The sequence below is a fragment of the Heliangelus exortis genome, chromosome 2 (assembly GCF_036169615.1).
Source record: "Heliangelus exortis chromosome 2, bHelExo1.hap1, whole genome shotgun sequence".
In the NCBI taxonomy this organism is placed as follows: domain Eukaryota; kingdom Metazoa; phylum Chordata; class Aves; order Apodiformes; family Trochilidae; genus Heliangelus; species Heliangelus exortis.
Window position 1 is genome coordinate 109,301,956 of NC_092423.1, and position 18,665 is coordinate 109,320,620.

Consider the following 18,665-nt stretch of genomic DNA (forward strand, 5'->3'; position numbering starts at 1 on the left):
CACATTAAGTAGTACACTGGAAGTGTTATCATCCAGCTTTTTTCTCACTCATGCTAAGCAGCAGCATTAAGCTTTAAGCACATAAATAGCACAATTTCCAAACTGAACCTCTTCAAGTTGCAATGAGTATCTCACACCTACCCTTTCTTCCCATAGTTACTTTCAGAGGTGAAGTACAAAGCTGCAAATGGCACTGAGACTTAAGATTTTAAACTTATTTGGATTGACAAACCTTTTCCCTTTTCTGTTCAGCCACACCTTTTCTAGCATAAATCAGACTGAGTTTCTCTTGGTCCTTCAAGAAACGTCTCCGCAGTCTTAGAATTTCAGCTCGTTCTTCTACACCTAAGGAACACACAATCATGTCCACAGACTTTCCTTTCTCAAACAAACTTCACATTTCAGGCAAAAGCATCATGTAACAATAATCACCTTTGTATTTACTAGGTTACCAGCTAGTCTCCTATATTTCATACCCAACAACTCAACGCAAGGCCTTTCAACAAGACAGCAAATTAAAACAAATTAAATTTTCAGGAGAAGAGGCACTAAGCATTTATATAACTGGTACTTATATGAACAAGGAATAAGGGTCCAGCTATTGTACTGGGAAAGGCACTAAAATTCATGAGCAAATTTGCCTCACGTTTTTTATTTTAAGCTCTCAAAGACAAGTATAGCATTTGCACCATGCTCCAGAGAGTATATAGGTCCCTACTTGAAAGAGGTGGCTAATATATTCAAAGACTGGGTAATAATATAATAGTATATTTTTAAAGTTACTAATACAGAACTGTCACTGGATTGACTGCTGCTAAGGACAGTAATGGAGAAAGGACATTTTATAGACTTCCATCCATTTCCTGGGAAAGAAGAGTGAGCAAACAAAAACATACCACTCTAACTGGTATTTTTGGTAGAATCAGAGAATCAGACCAAGGACTGACTGGAAGGTAGACTGAACTCTCTCTGTAGTTGATCATGGTGCATTGAAAACTGGAACACCTCTCAGGCACTGAAAAAGTCAATCTTCATACCCCTCTGCTGAAACTCCTACTCTCACAATTTCAGTCAAAATTTCCATGACAAGGTAGGCAAGGGTGAAATGGGAAGGAAGTGTGGAGATAGGGCCTAAGCCATTCCAGACCAGTACTAATATTTTTCAGTTATTAATTAAGTGGATGAAGAAGCATTCTCATAAAATAACAGATATTTCTGATGCCAGACTGCAATCTGTTGCAGATCATGTCAGCACAGCTGAAATGGTTTAAGAAAAAATATGTTTAAGAGATCTCTTCTTTAAAGTGATAAACAATTAAATTTAAAACAGAAGGGACAGAACTGTCTGACAGTCATGCTAAGATCATCTTAGGGAGAGGTAGGAATGCAAAGATCACACTGGGTAGTTTCCTATCTAGTCAGTTCTTCAGTCTAGAAACATATAGTGTTGCAATTCCTAGCTCAATTCTACTTTTTTTGCCATATGTTATGTATCGCCACATATTCCTAGAAACAAAATCTCTCAAGCTGAACCTCCATTAGAATGTTTCAAAGATTGCCTCAGCCAGCCAAATGATCAAAAAAGATGGTCTATAAAAAAAAAAAAAAGTAATACTTATACAGAAATTACATTGCAAGTCTTACAGACCTTTAGTTTTGCTGTCCACCTCATCTCCAGGCAAACCCAACCTTTTTTTCCCAAATTCTGGCCCCACTGGTTTAAAGGTTGCTTGTTTAAGTTTTTCATTCCGTCTGCTAACTAACAGCATGGATGAAGACAAGGACTCAGACGAAGAAGGAACTGTATATTCTGCCAATGTATCAATGCTGCTGCCAGTTAGCCAATTAAAAGAACTTCTACCACCTGTAAAAAAATCAGTATTGTTAATGAATTAATATTATATCTCCAAAAAACAAAGTGAAAACTTCTACAAAGCAGGTAATTTTCCTCCACCAAAATATAATCTCTGGTGTTTATGGGCAGAACAGATTTCAAGCTTTTAGGTAAGAAACAAATCTCTTCTACATCAGGTAAAACATGAAATATATATGAGACTAATAAAAATGTGACTGGATGTTTTTTCTCACACTACAAAGAAAAAACAGAGGCCCTTGAAAACAAAATCTTAAACATATTTGCAGTTTTACATTGCTTCAAAAGCAATGGGAATCAAGAGAATTTTATCACTCCCATAGCTAACAAGAAGTTTTCAGAAGACACTGTTCTGGACTTACTGACATGCTGGGTAGGTGTAAATTCATACTGCTGCTGGGTAGCCCTCACTCGACCACCGACTGACCCAGAGGCAGAAAGGGATCTTTCTTGTGATAAATTCTTGTGGATACTCTGAGAAGTTTGGGTCTCCACAAACATAGGCGTGAGCACGGTACTTCGATAACGCCAGCTAGAATCTATTACAAAGTCCTAGGAACCCAAAAAGAGTTTAATAAGAACAATAAGAAGGGAAGCTTTTAAAAATCAAAGTACAAAATTTAAAATATCATCCCAGGCATAGGAGAAAAACTTGGCTATAGAAATCCAAACACATGGAAATTCTCCACAGTTCAGCAAAAAAGCTCACTAATTTGGACTTGTCAGCCGAGGACTGATTTACAGCTTTTGTACAAGCACTCTTGTTTTTCAGCATTTTTCTCCACCTCATGGTGCTTCTCTCCACTACCCTCTTTTTTAAGTGATTCACTACTGTACACATCAGTTATATTTGGTATATATAAATATTTTAATTAACTCTTTTTGGAAAATGATTGCCTCCACAAAATCATCAAGCTTCTAGCACTGTTGCAGCTGCTCACTATGCAGTACAAAACACATTGCAAAAATCTCCTTTACAATGCCATTCTTCTCCAAGAAGGAAGAATTGCATTCCTATATTAAGGATATACACATTATGGATATATTAATGATAACACATTACAATTCACCTGAAATTTGCATTCAGAGAGTGGATGCTCAAATATTTTTCTGGAATAATCTGGGCTCTTGCTAGTCATTTCAAGCAGAAAATTTGTGATTAGACTCAAGTACTGTGTTTCAATCTTGGTGGAATATAAAGAATTTAACAAGGCCAGCGTGCGATCAAGAATATTTGCAGGTAACCTGGCCTCGTCACTCCAAAAATTCCTAACAATTAATCTGTAAAAGCAAAGAATAATGTTATTCTTGGTTTCCTGCAAACAGAAAGCACAATACTATTAAAAAAGTCAATTTAAAAAGAAGAAACCACAATAAGATTATAACACCTTTAACTACCCCTTCATGTCATGGATCATCCATTAAATTACACCAAATTCCTCATTCACCTATATGCCATCGGGCTGATACTAGAGGTTTATAAAGGTTTACTTTGAAAAAAATATTCCTATTAAGCTATTTTCATCTTGAGAAATGCTAGGACTGGATAAACACAGAGATCTCCTTTACTATCTTCTGCTTCACTAAAAAACTTTAAAAATCCAACATCCTCCAACTTCTAATATATTCTTCAGTGTCTTTGTATAATGATGGACAGCTTGTTGTTAACAACTCCAGAACACGAACACAGAATTAGGTCTGGCATAACGAAACAACTTCTCCATAGCTCAGAAATTTGTTCAAAAGCTCTGTGCTTCACTTAGATTTGGTATAATACTACAGAACACAATTTTGTAAATCACTTTCCTGGAAGAAAATGAAATACTGCTATCTCATTGTTAGTCTCTGATATTAGAATACCTAAGAAACTGCTAAGGATCAACTCTTCTGTGATAAACAGAGGAATTTAGGGATTTGGTACTTCACACAGTCATCACAACATTGTTTACTCACTGCAGTTCAGCATTCTCATCAATTAGTCCTTGGAGCAGGATTTCTTTTGCCAGTTTGAGTATTTCCTGAGAATCAACATCTGCTTGGCTTTCTGGATCACTGATGTTAGGAGAAAAATATATCTTAGTGTCTTGTCTCAAACAATTAATCTTGTTTTACTAAATAAGATGAGGATGGTGGGAGAAAAGGAAGAACACGCCATACTCGTAAAAAAAAAAATAAATCTCAACTTGGCATGACAAAATTGCATTTTTTTATAGTATGAGGTCTTTATTGCCAAAAATGTCTTGTCTTGTCTCACCAGTACTTAGAAAAGCAAAAATCACAAAGCTAAATAATGCACGCAAAGTATTTATTATGGAGATCAGACAGAAGTAATTCTGAGTTTGCTAAGTTAAAACTAAAGAAAAGGCAGAGAATTAGCTTTTCTAAAGTGACACAAGAATAAAAATGGCCTGTACTTTTTTCTTCATAATAATTATCTTCTAAAATGGTTAAATTATCTTGAGAAAAAGCATTGAACAGAACCCAGCTAAGCTAGATGATTCAACAGCAACCTGCTTGTCAAACTGCACACATGCCTGCTCCCTACTCTAAGTGGTCAAACAGAACATCTTTATAGTGTGGACCCAGATCATGCCAAAATGCCTTAATATGCTTTCTACCTACAACTTTCTCTTTGTGTACAATTTTCACTAGTTACAAATTCTGGCAGCAAGAAAAAAAGTGGGAGCATCAGAGCTAAGACATGTCATCATTCTGCAATGATGCAACATCCTAATTCTGGGCTAAAGTTCAGGTCTAAGAAGTGATAAAATTGCCAACAAGCGCCAGAACTTCTTAGGCAAACAACAGGCTTTGTTCTTCTGAAAACTGGGAAAATCCCATACAAAGAGACATGAAGTTAAAAGACAGTATTACAAGGACTTTAACTCTGCCTGTGACGAACTTCTGAAAGACAACATCTACAGTGAAAACACACCTGTAATTATCATAAATCCACATCAGAATATCATACATGCGCTGTCTACATATTACGGAAGGGTGAGAAATAAACCCTGTCACTCCAGGAAGAAGTCCTTTAAGTTCCAGTGGTTTTAATTTAGACAGCATCTTGTACACTATATCCAAACAAACCCTTTGCCTTTCATCATCCCTAAAAAGAGAGGGGAAAAAAAAAGAATAGTTACATTCCTTTTCTCTTCACTCTTACACACAGAATCAGAAGATCTGTTTAGATTTTAGCAGTCGTATTTGTTTCTGAATAAAAGGCTTTAGGTAAACACCTTTGAGTTCAGCTGAAGAGTAAGAATATAACTCAACAAATACATATTACAGAAAATCACATCCCAGTAGTGTTACACTTTACTGCTACTTAGATTTTTTTCTTTTCTTTTCACAGTCAGCTAACCATCTTAATACTTAATTCCCAGATTCCATTATCTCAAATTAGGAGCACAGTGACCAAAAAGTGAACATGAATGCTTCTGAATGTAAATATCATGATCAGCACAGAAAATTTTACCAAGCTTATGCATCTACATTTATTAATCACATGACCACTCACCTGTGATTCATGATCTGGGTAAAGTCTTTACTCTTTAAATGCAAGTGGAGATCAGGTATTTCTTCTGCTCGGCACATTATTATTTCCAGACAGTATGTTTTCATCACACCATGAAGTTTGGGTATCAAAAAGAATACTGCATTCAGAAACCTTAACATAAGCAGAGGCACACAAAGAAAATTTTATTTTCTATTATTATTTTCTATTACATCTCTAAAACTACAATGAACATACCATGTAAATCGTGACATACCTGTCAGCAAGAGGTGGAAAATTCTTAACCACTTTATTCAAGCACTGAATAAACTTATCCTGTTGGGTGTTCTGATGATGTTTTAATTGTCTTACAACACAATCATAAACTGGATCTTCAAGTACCTGAAAATGAGAAAGACAGTAAGACAAGCATAGCTGTGAAACTCATAATCACCTTAATGACACTTGGTTCTGCTGCTGTACAGTTTGACTCCAGTGAATTTTGCTAGATAAGATCCACCTGCCTCATCTTGACATTTATGGTGCTTCAAGGCTGCTGCACAGCCTGGCTGAAACACATAATTGCCTGCTTAAGCAATCTATTCGTGAGCTTCCTGGGACTGGTTTGGAACCAAGGCCTTAATTTTGAAATACAAATTGCTTAGTATAGCTACATACATAATAAGTCGCTTCTCATTTGCTGTGGCAGGTTTCAAATTAATGAACCTTTTTAGTGAAAAAGGTAAAAAAAAATCCACAACAGCAACTGTCACCTAATGACGAAGAAATAAGCTTTATATAGGATAAAATATTTGCACTGTCTTTGCTCATTTACTCATAATACTGCCTACAATGGAACTTGGAAGACTGTGAATAAGAAAACTGCAAGAACTCAGTTTATGAAATAACTTCTGTAAACTGTGAAAGAACAACCAGAATGCAATTAGGTGGTTAAAGAAGTAAAAAAAGAGAGACAGGCAGCACACAAGACTGGCTGCATTTCATCCATTTCTCTCATACAATACAACATGTATCCATCGTTAGGGATCTTAGAGTGTGCCTGGTTGTCTATTGTTTTTAGAATCTGATCACTGTTTTTTGTGTGCATGACTCTGCCTTAATTTCTTTTTGAATCTGCTCATGCTGCTTACCTCTAGAACCCCTTCTGGAAACAAATTCCAGAAGTTCACTAACTGCTGTGTAAAGAAGTACTTCTGGAAGCTGGCTCAAAGCTGATTTCTATGATCATCAAGCACTACCTCTTAATTCTAGTACTGCAGGATTTGGTGAGTTAACAGTTTTTCATTCACTTTATACACTACCTAGAAAATAACTGGGTTAAAAATGAAATGCAAGGCCTTTAAATTTTACACCAAAGCATGCAGGTTATCAAACATTCTCAGATACAGATATTTAAAATGTAGCCCCAAACCTCCCAACCTGCAGTTGTTTTTTTTTTTTGACTCTCAAAAAGCAAAAAAAAACCCCAAACACACAAACAAAACCCTCCCCCCCAAAAAAAAAACCAAACCAAACCTTAAATGTCCCATGCCAGTGTTGCTGGTTGGTAAAAACTGAACAAAGTCTCAGAAAGAAACCGTTCACTCCCAGCTCCAAAACAGCAGGGCAAAAACTCTGCATTTAGTTTGCTCTCAGGTTCTTTTCTTCTTGAGTTAAACAGTCTAAACCTTTAAGTTGGCTTGTTGGACAAAGACTGATGTGTTTCATCTATGGAGCTGAATTCAGTAGTCATTTAAAAGATGTGCATAGAATTAAGACAGGAATGGTCAAACACAAAATACAGTTCACTTACATTTTCTCTCTCAGCAATGTATTGAAGAGCAAGTCCCAACACTTCCGCTGCAGCTGCATAAACTTCTTTATACTTTAGTAAGCCCATGTTGCTGATCAAAGCCTGAAAATACCTAATACAAAAGGTAGAATTGCTGTAAGCCGCTACTCCAGCTTTAAAATTTTAAACTCTTAACAAAAAACTCACTTGAGTGGCATAGGGGAACAGTGACTAGTTTTAGAAGAGCTGAATAAAACACAACACAGATTTATGCTGCAGTGTCTCAAATCTCTGCCTTGGCAATTTCTTACACTGTTATTTCCCATGCAACTGCAACCCTGGGGCCAACTGTAAAACTTACATACTTCTAGGTATTTTGAAAAATAAATGTAGTCTGCAGTTTGCAGCCAGAAAAAGATTACATCTGACAGACAACAGCAAAGGAATGATGGGACAATGATCACAATAAAAGGGCGACCGAGGTCCAATATTTCGTGCTGACAAGTTAGACTGTCTCTCTTTTCTCCAAAAAGATGCATTTCTCACCTGACACGGTCTATTTCACACTTTGGATCAAAGGGAGGTAAATTGTTAGCAAGAACAATTCCTAGCAGCTGAATTCCCACTGAGTTGTCCTTTGTATCAGGGTCTCCTTTAGAAAACTTTTCAAATAATAAACTGTTGGATAAAAACATAAAAGTAATGATACACATGAAAAATCCAACATATACACACCATAATCACCCACTGTGTATATACAGATCTATACACACATACAACTCCACCAAAATCAGCAGAAAGCATGTACACACACATATACACTCCCATCAAAACCCAAAAGCATATATTCAGAAAGAAGTATTTAGCTTCATTGAAGAAGCCTTTTACAAAAAAAATAATCCAAAATTAGACTGTAATCTCACACAAGTTCTCTGAAAGTTCAGGAGCAGAGCCGATCTTGGAATCTTACAAAGAGTGCACCAGTATTCTGTGATAATACCCAAAATTTCAAATGAAATCTAAATCTTTGCAGAGGTTACTCCTGCTTTTGTTGGTGCTGTTCTAATCCTCTACATATTTTCCCTGTTTCTCTCCTCGTTGCTTTCCAATTAAGTTACAATCTTTGGAGAGCTGAGTTCTGAATTTCTACTGCCAGCTAGGGACAAGAAGTTTACTATTGCAGCTGAATTTACCTTTTCAGCTTGTTTGCTATTGCTCACTTATTTTCTTGAAATATGGATAAAAGAAAGCAATTGTTTAAATGCTTACCTGTAAGGTATGGAGAGACAGTTCTTCCAACACTCTATAACTGTCTTTATGATTTCCAGATTGTGTCTGAATACACCTCTTTTCTGGTGAAAGGCATTCTTCATCAAGAATTCAAGCAATCTGTTAGCTAAAATTTCATCTTTAATATTCCCCTAAAATAAACAGTAGCAAATATAAACATAGTGACTCCAAAATGAAGGCATTTATTGTTTTATGAAAGCAAGCAAATAAGCTATTTTTAATGTAATATCTAAAGAAACAGTGGACTGATTAAGAAAATTATTATAAGTTCATAATAACAAACTCACTCATTCTTTAGCAAATAGTCAAAATAATAATAAAAATTAAATTTCATTTTTCCTTACTTTAGGAGTGCTTACACTTGTCCAGGAAAGGATAGTAACTACTATTTCCACTACCATGTAATGAATCCCTTCACCTCCATTATTCCCAGAAACAACAAGCTGCAGCAAGGGACCAAGCCACTGATTTGCATAAGGTCGGAAAACCTATGGGAAACAGGAGAATCAGTCATCAAGTATGAATTATCCAATAACCAATAACTGTTCAATAACCTGTTGTTCAATAACTATTACAGACAAGACTACTAACTCAACTTCTTATTGGTTTGCTTAACCTCCGAAGCAACAACTACAAACATGTTAAAATAATTTAAAAATTGCAAGTATCCATAACTACATTCCTCACTTCTGCTTAGAAACCTTTGACCAAACATTCACATTTAATTATTTCAATAAGGTCCACATAATATGAATCTCACACAGAAAACCTGTCCCTCGAGGAACAGGAAAAGCATGCCATTCATCTATCCATTTTCACCCGTGCTTTACTAAGGAAGTAGCATTAACTGAATGTTAAAGCTTCTTGAGTTAATTTTGAAATTCAGCCTTTTTGTATTTAGGATTTGGAATATTTCAGACAGAAACATTATACTTCAAAAACACTGTATGAAATAGAATAAGAATGCTCTTCCCAAGAATGAGAGTTAGAAAGTATTTTGTGTCAGGCAAAGACACACTATGCTATCTTAATATCTTTCTGCAACCAGAATATCATTTACTTCTGAGGGTTTCCAAAAGACTCATCTATGACCATTAAAAACCCCATTATATTAACTTCTCCAAAACCAGAAAACATAAGCAGCCATACCTTTTGCCCAACATCCATGAATCAGTTATTTATGGCTTACTGAAGACAAATTTCCTGGGCTCCCTCTACTCATAGAAGTAGAATTTGGGAGAAAAAGTTACATTCAAAATACTGGCAATATCTGGAATTTTGGGCTATGAACGTGCTCTCTTTTTTCACAGCAAACTACTCAATTTGAATGCCCCAAAAATCTCAGTTGATGACATATTTTCACTCCACAAGAGTTACACAGTTGATGATATAATACAAACTGTTACACTAACAGAAAATATATGACTAAAAGAAAACAAAAACAAAGCACTCACATCCTCAGTATTAACAATAAGTTTTGCTATGAAGAGGCGAATATTTAGTGGTACTGATGGGTTTCCTAACTTGCTATGCAGAAATTTCATCCAAAGAGGAAGATCCACTGGAACTGTCCCCTGCAATTTAAGAGATGAGCAAAGATAAATGCATTTCTTGGACCAAACAGGCTTAGCAAGGCAAAATGCCCCCTGCTCAAGCCACAGTCTCATTATAGTAAAGCCATGAAAATTAATAAATGAAGGGATTAAATAATGACTCCCTTTTTTGGTGTAATTACTGACAAAATGCCAACTTTTTGGTTAATACTGGCCTCCTCCACTTTGGGTGTGATCTGGTTCCTCTGCATATGTTTAATCAGAGTGGTCATAGAAGCCATACACTCATGCTGGTTGAGTTCATCCATTTCCAGTTCCAGTTCATCATTTAAAGCCATGTATTCTGTGGGCTCCTGAAAAAAGGAGTGTTACTGTGATTAATAATATCACTGTCTTTTCTTTCAAATTGTGATAATGCCATGAGTCATTCTGATCTTACCTGTGTTTTCAGATTTGACTACATGCTCAGTGTGCACAGCAGGGAATACATGAAATATGTGGTTCAGAGACACCTCCCAAAATACATGTACCAGCTGTGCACATCTTTCACTTTTGATGCCAACAGATGTCAGTTTCATGTTACTCTGACCTTACTAGCTGCCAGGTCAGGTGTGGCAACTACTGGAAGCTGGCAGAGTTAGTTAGCTGAACCTCAGAGAAACTATTTCATTTCACAGTTGAAAGAATGCATTAACATCTTCCACAGGGGGAAATCCCTGGATGTGTTATCATGGATGTGTTGCTTCATGCTGACTAGCAAACATAGCAGCTCTTGCTTTTGATACAAAGAATAAATCACAAAATAAAATTGTTTATAGTTAGAACTTACAACATTACTACACAAAGCAGATAGAAAGTACACTTCTGGCTAACTTCACTGGAGCTATACCATCTCCTTGCTCCAAAACATGGAAACAGTTTGTCTCTACTAATGTTAACAGTTATTTGGCATATTTCATCCCCAGTGCCTAACACTTTTACAAGCTTTCTTTCTGTTTTATAGCAAATACCCATCCCATTAGTATTACTGTTAATGAGACATCTCTTGACTGCGTAAGAAATGCAACTTCAAGTCCTGGAAGATATTAAATGGTGTTCTTCCAAAAGCAATATTTAAATACAAGATGCCACAACAGCAGAGAGACAAAAATAATAAAATGTTTGATCATTTATTCTATGCATTTGATACATTTGGTCTTTGCCATCAAAGACCAAAAGAAGAGAGAAATGAGGAAATGAGGTCCCTAACAGCAAAACACAATCATCACAAGAGAGTATTGAGTGCACACAATGCCACAAGCCATCTTTTTACAGCTCAGGCTGGACTTCACTTACATTCCTTTAGAAACCCAAGGTAGGGCATTGCTTTTCTCCAGCTGTAGACAGTGGAGGGAGGGAAGAAGAAAAATGACTGACAGAACCCAGGCCAAGTCCCTCCCCTCATCTTCTGGAGGAACTCATTCTCAGTTACAATTATCAGAACAAATACCGGAGAAATTTCTCTTTCTCAACCCCAACAGATGTATGCAACTGCTTGAAAGCAGAACACTTTTCTTCCCCACAGCACATAAGTCTAAATTACCTTTCTCCTGAAACGAGCACTGCTAGCTGTAACATCTTGGGAGCTGTAAGAAAAACCTTGGACTCCAGTAGAAAAATCAAACTGACTCATTTCCTCACTCAGACTGCTATCCATCATGTATGATGCAGAAGCTAAATACTTGGGTTCATCTAAATAGAAAAAAAATAGACTATTAATCAATGTAATCACAAAAAACAAGCCTTTATTGCCACTAAAACTTTAGGTTGGGTGGGAATTGGTTGTTATCTGAAGTATACTGAATACTTTCATTTGTTTTTGCTTCTGTAGAAGCCAATTAGCAACACATCAACTCACACTACATTAAAGGTAGGAAAAATTTTTTTTCATAGTCATAAATGACTTCCATACCCTGATCACCATTCCCTGAATCCCTGGCCTCCTTTCTAATAGCAATGTAGCGCTTCTTCCTTTCCAGAGGCACCTAAACAGTAAAAAAAAAAAAAAAAAAAAAAAAAAGTTTGACAGTTAATTACATTTTTGCTTACTTAGTTTATTTATAGTTATTTATTTACAGAACTGCCAAAAAAATTATCAAAGTCACTTAACATGAATGGAAATCCCATGATGCAATTAGTGCTACAGAACAACAGCTAAATTATTCCTACAGCTGTTCATTACCAGAGTAAGTGTGTTAAAAAGTATACTAAAGTTACGTGCACTGCAGGTGTGGTCTAAATTTCAAATCTGGATCTCTTATCAGAAAAATGTATTTTAAAAAATTAAAGGAGTGCTCCATTTTTGATTCACTACATCTTCTTTCTCTGTATGTGAGAATTGGGAATGTCTACAGTCTACACTGTGAAAGCCATACTTGTTTTTCTCTTCAGGACACAATAGCCCAGAAGTTCCACTCACCTCAATTTCTATAGGAAATGTATACTGACGCTTCAGGTCTATCAAATTTTCAAAGATCAGCAAGTTCTGCAAACCAAAGCACGTTTAGAAATATCAAATTAATGCTACACACCATAACAATTGTTCTGAACATGTTTTATTTCTTCTTAAAAACAAAGATGAACATACGATATAGAAAATAGGTTTTCTCTTCTAGATCAATACTTTTAAGAAAATTTTGGTAGCAGCAACTCAAGAATTCACAGCACAGACAAGGTGCTCTGTAAAGCACCTCTCTCTTACTAAAGTATACTCCAAGCTCTAGAGAATAAGCTCTAGAGGATTTTTTTTCTCATATATTAGAAAATTAACTGGTAGTTGAGGGAAAACAGTGTAAATAGATCACTACTTCACTCTTTCCCAAAGACATGGTAAAAACTTCATCAGAATTCAAATTGCATGAGGGATGCAAGACAGTCAGCTACAACTCCTATTGCCTCACTGGGCAGTTTGTTAATATAATTGCATGTCATTCAGGTTTAATTTATTACAGTCAGGTAAAATAATTTTGTGTCTCATGCTCTGGAAGCTTTCTAGCGGCAATGACAGGTTCTCACCTTTTCTGATTTTTCTGTAAAAAGAAAGCCTTGATAAAATTTACTTTCAGTGAAGACACAACTGACAACTGCAATAGCACAATTATAGGCTGCACAGTGGTATTGCCTCCTCTTCTCCAACAGCTGACTCTCTCCTGCCATGTTTTCTGTAAACGCATCATAGCATGACCTTAAAATACAAATAGGCAAAAAAACACCATCATAAGTTGTGGTTTCTTAATAAGAAGCAGAGGAAGGCCTCAATCAGAGACCAGTGAATCAACAGAATCTCAAGAGATATTTATTATTATTATAGCAGGAGCAACATGAAACTAACTCAGCCTTGTTCAAGTTCTCTGTATATTGTGTTCAAATGGAGCTATTCAGCAATGACAATGCCTACACATCAGTCCTTAATGTCAGGAATACAATAACAAGCCATTTTCAAGAGATGGAAATATGTTCTAATTCATGCATAATTCTCTCCTAGGGTCCTTTCCCAAGAAATTATGAGTGAATGAACGTGCTAAGCTATGATAGCAACTAGCTAAAGGAAATTAGTTTAGATGCAAATTTTATAGGTCTTTTGCCCATAGTCATTAAGAGATCTGGAAACCGTAGGCAATAAATTCTTTAAATTCCTCATAGGACATAGTATTGTAAAAAAAAAAAATTAAAACAAACAAACAAAACCAACAATAACAACAACAAAAAAACCCTCCAAAAAACCCAAAACCCTAACAGCAACTCAGCATCTTTTTTCCAGATTATTAAACAAACTAATTTAGCATATATATTTAGTATTAATCTTTTGTCCCACTCTGTAATGCTGATGAAACTAAATTACACCTATTGCATATACTGCTACGTTATGAAACGTAAATGAAAACCCATCTCATTGTTCCATCAATAATAAAAATACCTGTCTTGCAACACAGAATGATACTCTACGTAAAAGTAAAACTGAAATTGTGAAAACAGAAGCTAAAGGTGAAGAATCATACTGAAAAAGCAAACACAAAAGCACAAGCTTAATAAATTGAAAAATAATGGCAAAAATAGGAGGCAAAATTTATCCTGATATAGGACTAGTCTATGCTAGAGATTGTTCTATCAATGCAAATTCCAGGTTGTGTACTCCATTTAAAATCAAAAGGTACCTCACAAGATTACATTTACTCTTGAACGGATCAACCATCTGCTTTATATGGAATATTTAAAAGTGTCCAAAACCTAAGTAGAAATTAAAAGCAAATAAAAGAAATAGCAGTCTTACTTTATTAGTGCCTTGGTAAGTTCATTTCCTTCTACACTCGTGGAGCCACGGTAAGCCTGGTTAATTCTGGAGTCCTTGGAGTAAACATCCTCTTTTGAAAGACGCACATACATCACTTCTAGAAGCTTGTAATAACCCATTTTCTTGGTGACTTGTGTATCAAAAATATATTCGTTGGACTGGAAACAAATAAGCAACACTTCAGAGATTTCCTGGATCCTGCCCTTCTGAGGCAGGTCCACAGTTATTCTAGTTTCTACTAAACAACCTTCAGCTTACTTTTACCTTCTAAAACAGAGAAAAGAGCTGCTAATAGAAGACTGACAGATTGAGTTCCTGTGTAATACAGACATTAAAACTATGTTGACCTGCTCTGTATCAGAAAAGCTGTCTTAACTCTAAGTGGCCCACACTGTTATAGTGATACTGGAGTAAAATGAGCAGAACACCAAGAAACTGCTCAGACTCATGACATCTGTAAGCAAAACACATGGCACCATGCTGGGTATTATTCATGAGTTTCTTTATGCATCTCACTTTGGTGCCAATGTTTACACCAACAGGTTGGGAGTGACTTTACAAAAGTCTTGGGTTTAGTATTTTGTTTTTAATAATTACTACTAAATTAGAATAATTTCAGAATCTTGTTTGTTTGCTGCCTTTAAGTAGCTGCATCAGGAAAACTATCAGAGTGAAGACCTATGGTGAGAGCAGAGACCTCCACTGACAAAAAAATTATTGTATGCAACCATAGTCTAAATTGGAGGACAGGCTGTAAATAATGGAAGATCCATACTCCTAAACCCTTCCTGAAGGATCTCTGCAATGATTAGATGTGTTTCTTTCTCTAGAAGGCAGATAATTTAACAGCTTTCATTATAGAGGATGAATACCTCTCTCTTACAATGTAATAACAGGCTACAGTTTAGTACAGTCTTTATATTCCAAAACAGGTTTTGGCTTTTGACAGAACTTCAGACTCCAGTAGATCTTTATATAGTAGGTGTGTATGGTAGGTATATATATATATATATATATATATATGTATATACAGCTATATAGTAGGTATATATACGTATATGTAACATTCCAACTTCAATTTTAATACACAGTAGATATGCAACTTACATTAACTTATAAGCAACAGTGTGTTGAGGAATAAAGGAAAGTTTCTCACTAATAACCAAAAAATGTAATTGGCACAAACTTCTGCTTCAAGATAGAAAACTGGAAAGCAAATGCTTTCAATTGTGTCTCACTCAATGTTAAGCAAAATGTACAAACCAACAACAGCATTTTATTAGACTTTCCCCAATCCTAAAAAAAGTAATTCATACCTTTGTAAACCTGGAATTTAGTGTATCCATAGCCTGTGCTATAATCCTGACAAAGAATTCTCTCAGTGCATCCAAGCTGCAGTGCCACAAGAGAGTGAGGAGGGAGCGATCCACAAATGCTTGACGGGTGGCATTTGAGAGAAGGTCTTCACTCTGGAACATTTTGTGAACCGTGTCCAACAGCATAACTTGTTTGTCAGTGGTGCTCCTAAACAAGACAAATTTCACAATGAAAACTCTTTTACCAGACTCCCATTTATGTTTCAAATCCCACTGACATTTAAAACTTTTATTATTCTACATTCATACTGTCTTGGACTATCATCCTACGAGGCATGCATCATGTTGAATTGCTACTTCTTGTGGAGCTCTGGGAAGAAAATCTCAGCTTGTTACTTGGCAACAGATGGTTGGTAAACTTGTTTGTGTGTCTTTGTTTAATCCAAAAGCAATCATTCTCATTCCCTATTTACTGAAAAACTAAGAAAAATAATTTATCTGGTATATGTGAAGAATGGAGACAAACAAGAGAAAAAAAAAAAAAGGAGGAGACTTCACTGCTATGCCCTTCTATGGCCTATCAAGTATTCCACTATCAGATGAACAGTTGTTCTGAATTATTTTATAAAAGCTAAAGATTAGAATGGGATTTGGGCATAAGATAAATTACTTTGTCCAGGAAACTACATGCTCCAAAATCATCACTACTCAACAGCCCATCAGGAATTGGAATGTTTGGTTTGGAAGAGGTTGAAGAGCTCTTCTGTGGAAGGAGCACATTCGTGTCTACAATTTACCACTCTGGAAACACTCAATGTGCTGTTGTGTTTTGAAAGGGGTTGAACAAAGTAATTCACTGTGAGTTTAAGTGCTATCAACTTAAGTGATCATGTGGTTACACAAGGACAGCAAATATAGGATATTGGGATCATACACAACTACTACCTTTAACTGAATTCTGACAGAACATGCTAACATATAGAAGGTTTCACAAAATTTGGCCAGGCATTGGAAGTGTTATCTGGAAGATGGCATCACATTTTCATGCTTCAGAAATATTTTTGAAATGTGAAGAAACGCAAAATCTGAATTAAATCTATTATCTAAAACTCTATTGTGTAAATCATTACTATGACAAGGACAACATAATAGGGGAAGTGCAGTTGCTTCAGCAAAATTCCAATAGACCAAACTCACCTTCTGGAAATTCTTTTGAAGCTGGCTTGAAATAAGTCCTCCATGAAATGTCTCTGGTCCCTACAGAGGACTTCTGTCATCAACTGCAACAGCACTGGACTCTGAGACAATTCTAATGCATCTAAAAACTGAAAAAAGAAATAACGCATAAAATCAGGATCTACACTGGATTAAATCAGTTCCATATAATTGTGTTTTTAGTTTTCAATACAGGTTAGAAGCTGATGTTCAGAAGGATATGTGTATTTAATATATTATTTAATGTGGAGCTGTAAGTTAAGCTTCTGGACAGAGACACGACACATAAACAGAAGAGCTGATTTCCTTATATGAAGGGAAGGCATCTCTAATTCCAGACAACATTCTGTGAAACAATATTTCTAGACATAGTTTCCTTAGGCTTCTCATCACACATTCACTAAAATTACTGACCTTTTTAGTGCAGTCTACATAGTTATTGAATTTCAAGGTTCCATTGGGAAACTCATCTGACCTCATGGGAAAATTGAAAGCTACAAGTTGGTCAAGAGCATTCTTGAGTTCATGAAGTTTTTCTCCAGTCAAATTAGTGAAGAACGGAAGAATAATCACAGCTTGCCCCTGAAGGAAAGAAATGCAGTTTCACACTAAAAAAACTGTTCTCTAACTATGAAGCAAGCTAAACAGGACAAAATAATTAGCAGTGGCTATGCTTATGAATTCAATGGCTCAAGTGCACTGATAATGATACATTATGTAGCTGCTCATCTTTCAGGTGCTAATTAAGGAAACAGCTTTGGTCACTGCTGAGGGGGTTAGAAGAAACTGATTTAATGCACCACCTGGCAGCTAATGCAAGATCCCAGACTGTTTTGAATGCACAGGAAAGTACACAACCCTCTCTAGCTGAAGACAGACTGAGGAACAGCAGCTATGAAAAGCTGTTTCCTAAGCAGAAATTATTTAATCTTCTAGACCAAACATTATGCTTCAGCATCTTTTGCAATTTCCACTTCCAGTACGCAGTACTTTACCTCCCTCTCCTGACCAAACAACGTAACAGCAGCTATTCCATTACTACTGGTTTCAGACTTGCAGACATGAACATTAAAATCATGGCAGACCTTTGTGATCTGACTTGTAGGAAATGCCAGTTCTTGCTAAAAGCATGAATAGCTGTCACTTCTTAAAGAAATGCTTTAGAGCTCAAAACTATTTACAACTGACAGTGTTTTCCTAAGAATGGCACATCTGTCAATGTAGGACAAAAGAAGCAGCTAAAACCAAAACACGACGTCTGTGATACTGCCTTCTGTCTGAAGAACAAAAAAGATGATTTACAATTTTTGAACAGGAGAATAAAAAATGGAAGTGATGCCCATGCCCAGGTAAAATTTAAGTCAAATAACAAGGAATTTCATGAATGACTAACATTCTAATCTGGGGAGGCTAGCAAAGCCACTGAGGTGAGCAACTTACCTTAAGATTTAAGCCTAAAGTCTGATCAGTAAGAAGACTTGTATAGGTATTAAAAACAGCTGTAAATGCTTCATGATTGGTATTGAAAGAGACTGAAGAGTCTATCTGGAATGACAGAAGAAACAAAAAACAAAACAAACCAAACAAACAAAAAAGAGGATTATGTTTTTTGTTTTAGTCAAAGAGATCATTGTATTAATTGAACAATAACCCGCACATCCAAAAATACATTGAATTAATAGAAAGCAATTACAACATGATTTTGTTTTTAAAAAGACTATCAAAAAGAATTCTAAGAGCTCCTACACAACACAAACAAAATCATAACATTGGATATTTGTCAGCTCAAAAAATATTAAG

General features: G+C 35.9%; 1 protein-coding gene across 1 annotated transcript in view; it reads right to left on the bottom strand.

Moving 5' to 3' along the window:
* PRKDC (protein kinase, DNA-activated, catalytic subunit) overlaps positions 1-18,665 on the bottom strand; it is an 83,827-nt gene that overhangs the window by 32,076 nt on the left and 33,086 nt on the right. The window contains exons 38-60 of the mRNA XM_071737504.1: positions 18,306-18,410; positions 17,280-17,447; positions 16,848-16,975; positions 15,651-15,858; positions 14,314-14,492; positions 13,059-13,227; positions 12,463-12,528; positions 11,956-12,028; positions 11,587-11,735; positions 10,220-10,357; positions 9,906-10,025; positions 8,796-8,939; positions 8,431-8,582; positions 7,708-7,839; positions 7,183-7,294; positions 5,647-5,771; positions 5,394-5,543; positions 4,809-4,982; positions 3,827-3,925; positions 2,944-3,154; positions 2,236-2,425; positions 1,649-1,864; positions 233-345 (exon numbers count right to left, since the gene is read on the bottom strand). Of these exons, the coding sequence (XP_071593605.1) occupies positions 233-345; positions 1,649-1,864; positions 2,236-2,425; positions 2,944-3,154; positions 3,827-3,925; positions 4,809-4,982; positions 5,394-5,543; positions 5,647-5,771; positions 7,183-7,294; positions 7,708-7,839; positions 8,431-8,582; positions 8,796-8,939; positions 9,906-10,025; positions 10,220-10,357; positions 11,587-11,735; positions 11,956-12,028; positions 12,463-12,528; positions 13,059-13,227; positions 14,314-14,492; positions 15,651-15,858; positions 16,848-16,975; positions 17,280-17,447; positions 18,306-18,410 (3,321 nt within the window). The remainder of the gene's footprint in view (positions 1-232; positions 346-1,648; positions 1,865-2,235; positions 2,426-2,943; positions 3,155-3,826; positions 3,926-4,808; positions 4,983-5,393; positions 5,544-5,646; positions 5,772-7,182; positions 7,295-7,707; positions 7,840-8,430; positions 8,583-8,795; positions 8,940-9,905; positions 10,026-10,219; positions 10,358-11,586; positions 11,736-11,955; positions 12,029-12,462; positions 12,529-13,058; positions 13,228-14,313; positions 14,493-15,650; positions 15,859-16,847; positions 16,976-17,279; positions 17,448-18,305; positions 18,411-18,665) is intronic.